The following is a 4,673-nucleotide window of genomic DNA, read 5'->3' on the forward strand; positions in this document are numbered from 1 at the left end:
AGGAAAATGAGTTCAAATACTGTTTCAGATATTAATTTTATGATTCTGAGCAAGCCACTTAATCTCTGTCTCAGTTTCTTCATCTGTAAAATAAAGAAAGAGATTGGACTAGATGCCCTCTAATGTCCTTTCTGCATTAAATCTATGATCCTATGACTTCTTGGGTCAAATATCAAATGCTCTTTACGATCTGGCCCTTTAAAACTTTACCAGTTATCTTACATATTTGTTCCCTTCATATACCCCATGTCCATTCATCTATGCTGGCCCATTTACTATTTCTCACACACAAAATGACACCCTCCATTTTTGTGTATTTGCAAAGGTTGTCACTCATGCTTGGGATGCTCTCCTTCCTCACTTCTGACTCTTAGAATTCCTGGTTTCCTTTAAGGCTCAACTCAAACTCCTTCTACAAGAAGCCCTCCCTAATACCCTTAGTCTCTAATATCTTCTTTTTCCAAACTACTGTACCTTATTTTCATTTGGCATATATAGAAGCAGGTATTACACCCCTGCATACATATATGTATATATTGTATATGTGTAATATGCACATATGCATTGCATGTATTTATATATGCCCTTTGGACTCTGATGGAGATCGCCCAGAATGATGACCCCAGGAGCTTTTGGAGGGCCAGTGCTTCCAGTTCAGTGCCTGAGGCTGTCATCTTAGTGAAGTGGGATGAGTAAGATGTGCTTCAGTAGAGATGTAGCCCACCAATTGCTTCTGCTGGTGGACAGCCACAGCTGCCAAAGACCCAGAAAAGAAAGTTCTTGTAGCCAAAATATTTGGCACTGTGAAATAGTTAAATATCAGAAAGTGATATCATTTTATCAGTGGTAATGTCATTAAAGGAAGAGGCTTTACCATCTGCTTTGCTGCCACCCCCTAATGACCACAGGACCCCCTGATCTGCAGCTGAAACATTCCATCTGTGTTGTTGCTCTGGTTAGAACAAAGAGCTCCTTGAAAGCAGAGACTGTCTTATTTTTCTATCTGTATCCCCTGTGTTTACTATAGTGTTTTGCCTATAGTAAGTGCTTAACAAATGCTTCATTTCATTCACTCACTCCCTTCATTCCTTCATAGCATTTCTTTTAGTAGAACGCAAGGTCTTTGAAGGCGGGCACTGCTTCACATTTTGCATCGCTAGTGTTTAGGACACCACTGGGCACCGTGTTGGAATTGAATGTTTTCTAATTGATTGATTTTTTCCTGTAATTTATGTTAAGCTGTGTTAAATAAACAGTATACACATGGAGAATACTTATTAGTTCTTTTCTTCTTCTACTTAGCCATGGCATCATCCATTGCTTATTCATCCTCATAATAGAAAACAGGCAGCAAAAGCAAGCCAGATACCAAAGGAATGACAAGGCAATTAATATTCAGCTCATTCATATATTTTATTTATCCATTCAAAAATAGCAATATAAGTTGGCAGGGACTTTTGAGAGGATACCATGGTCATATCTTCCATTTCACAGCCTAATTTAAATCCACAGATTAAATTAAAGTGCAGAGGGAGGAGATGACTTCCTTGCAAGGAAAAGAAAATTTGTTATCTGTCCTGTGAAGGAAAATCCTTTTCAGGTTAGTATCTTCACAGAAATTTCTTATTTGAGGATGGCTTTCTTTAGTCTTTATAAAAATATGACAGCATTATATAAACTTCTTTCAGTATCTAGGTAAAGTCAAGTATTGGGATACCTTGTCAATAGAACATAACAGGATACGGGTTACAGATGAACCTCAAATCTGTGGCTTTCAATGAGTCAAAGCATGAAAGAATGACACTGGTCTGTGGAACAAACACACTAAAACAAAACCCCAGAGGAGCAGGATAAAATCATGTATGGTGTACAGTAATCAAAGAATTTAAATCTGGAAAGGCCCTCAACAATTATCTTGTCTTCATTTTACACTCTGGTATCCTCATTTTATAGATAAATCATACTGAGGCCTGAAGCAGTGCCCAAAGTCACCCACTAAATTAGTGGAAACTAAATTAGTGGAAGAGTAGGGAACAGAATTGCAGCTTCCTGATTTCCAGTGCAATGTTTTGATATATTTTTGGTCTTTTTTTCATTTCAATTGTGCTCCCTCCCCAATGAGATGTGTCATATTCTTAAGTTTTTGGTTATATTGTCTAGTGATCCTCAACTGGGTGATGTTTAGTATTTTTGTATAAAAAAATCCTAGGGCATACATGAGTCTTAGGGGAGGGTGATAAATTTGAATCTAATATGAGGAGCCTCATGTTAAGTAATACAGTTAAAAGGTAGAGCTGTAGATCAGAAAAAGGAAAACCAGTTTTTCTATGAATATACTTGACAATATCCTATACTACTCAGTAGGGATGGAACTAAAAACAGTACTAAGCAGAAAAAATATTAGGAAAAAATGAAAAATGAAACCAGACCACATTATCTTTAGGTTGGATGTTGACCACTAGTAAGGCTGGTCTAAAATTGTATAGCACTTTCAAAGAACACAGAAAATGACAGTGAAGTCACAGGATGTCAACGAGTATTTCTGTGGGGTCTCCTGGTTTAGTAAAGGGAAATACACATCATAAAGAGTGGGATGTACACAATGTCTGAAGCCTGAAATAAGTGGCTCTGAGTTCTGATCAGCTTTCTCCCAGAGCTGGCTGCTGGCCAGTGGTGTGTGACAAGTCATATTCTTGCCATTACCCAAGATGATATTCTCCCATTTAACTGATACTTCTAAATTACAGAAAGGAGGCAAGATAAAGTTTCAGGTTTCTGATAAAGGCTGGATGTTATGAATTCTGGACAAAGTGACTGGTATCTTAGTTTCTCCTGGAGCTGGAGCTTTTGTGATGGGCTGGGCATGAGCTTTGATGTCTGCTATTCTCTCTTTGAACTTCTGCTGAAGGTATTTTTCTTCTTTGGAGTAGCTTTTTGCAAAAGCAGATATCAATAGACACGCAGCCATGGTCATCCCTCCAATACAAAATAAAACGGCTCCTGACAGTTTACAGATGTCTAATGCTCCATTAAACTGAATCGCCTGGGAATCCACCATTACAAAATCTCCCTCTCCAAAGGCTTCAATTTTGGCGGGCACCAGAAAGCCCACTGCCAGAACAGTCAATCCTAAGATCAGAAAGACTGTGCCAGAGATGAGTCCAACCTAGTGAAAAATGCAACCAGGTACAACAAAAGGTGAGAAAAGAAGAAAATGAAAAGAAGTTCAGAAAGACACACACACACACACACACACACCCCTAGTCTATGCCAATTCTATTACAATGGTGTTAAAATGACCATATGTTTAAAAATAAAATAAATGGGATCTAACAAGTTCATATTTTTTTTTACATTTTTAAACCCTTAACTTCTGTGTATTGACTCCTAGGTGGAAGAGTGGTAAGGGTGGGCAATGGGGGTCAAGTGACTTGCCCAGGGTCACACAGCTGGGAAGTGTCTGACAAGTTCATAATTTTATAAAACATCAATGTCATTTTTATTCTTTGTATATGAAAGTGCTCATATTGAAGATTCTTTTTTTTTTAAAAGCCTCTTATCTTCTGTCTTAGAATTGATATAAAGTATCAGTTCTGAGGCAAAAGAGGATGAGGACTAGGCAATTGGGCTTAAGTTTCTGAAGTCAAACTTAAACCCAGCACCTTCTATCTCCAGGCCTGGCTATCTACTCCCTGAGACATTTAGCTGTCCTATTTATTGATGATTCTTAAGTTCATAACAACAAAACTAAAAAGTGATACTCCACGAAGAGTCAGATGTAGTCACTACTTATCATATTTGTCACATAATTGTGACTTGGAAACTTTCCCATAGCTACCGGGTAAGAACAATTTATTTATTTATTTTTATAAATAGAAATTTATTATAATATTTATATATTTTTATGAATAACAATATATTATAAAGGAGAAAGGAACCTATTTCAAGCTGTTATTCTCAAGTCTAGCAAGGATACTACCTGTAGTACACAGGTGAGTTTCTCTGTTTTTGTTTTTGCTTTAAGTAAACTCTAACCCCACAATTATAGACTTCTAAGGCTAGAAAGGAACTTTAGAGATAACTTAGTTCATGCTCCCTCCTTTATTTTATTTATTTAAATTTTAAAATTCAATTTGTTTTTCAGTTCTGAATTTTCTCCCTCTCCCATGGCTCCATTCATTGAGAAGACAAGAAAAAACAAATAAGAAATCATGCTCACCACAGTTTCCTAAATTAGCAGGACTCATCCCCAAAACACTTCCCTCCCCACAAAAAAGAGAAGAAAATATGGTTCAGTTTGCATTCTGAGTCTATCAGCTAGCTGTCTATGCTATTTGAGGCTCAGAAAAGGCAATTGGCATGCCTCAGGTCACTGGATCTAGAACTTCAACTAGGCTCCAGAATCCAGACCAATTTGATTTCTACAACCAAACACTGGTGTGGGGATGAAAGTGATTTTTTGGCTTCCATGAGGTTCAGGCTAAAAAAGGGAAGTGATAATTTCCTGTGAGCTTTAAATTAAGCCTGACCACAGAAGACCTTTCTCCATTCTGAGAGTCATGGTGATGTGTGATTGGATCTGAGGGCCATTGTAGCCATGGAGAGAGAGAGAGAGAGAGAGAGAGAGAGAGAGAGAGAGAGAGAGAGAGAGAGAGAGAGAGAGAGAGAGAGAG

The 4,673-nt window shown here is 37.7% G+C and overlaps 1 protein-coding gene across 1 annotated transcript in view; it reads right to left on the minus strand.

Annotated features, from left to right (window-relative positions):
• Window positions 1–2,767: 2,767 nt before the first annotated feature.
• NRSN1 (neurensin 1) overlaps window positions 2,768–4,673 on the minus strand; it is a 10,072-nt gene continuing 8,166 nt past the window's right edge. The window contains exon 2 of the mRNA XM_044658128.1: window positions 2,768–3,166. Coding sequence (XP_044514063.1) covers window positions 2,768–3,166 — 399 coding nt within the window. The remainder of the gene's footprint in view (window positions 3,167–4,673) is intronic.

This window comes from Gracilinanus agilis, chromosome 1 (assembly GCF_016433145.1).
Source record: "Gracilinanus agilis isolate LMUSP501 chromosome 1, AgileGrace, whole genome shotgun sequence".
NCBI classification, from domain to species: Eukaryota; Metazoa; Chordata; class Mammalia; order Didelphimorphia; family Didelphidae; genus Gracilinanus; species Gracilinanus agilis.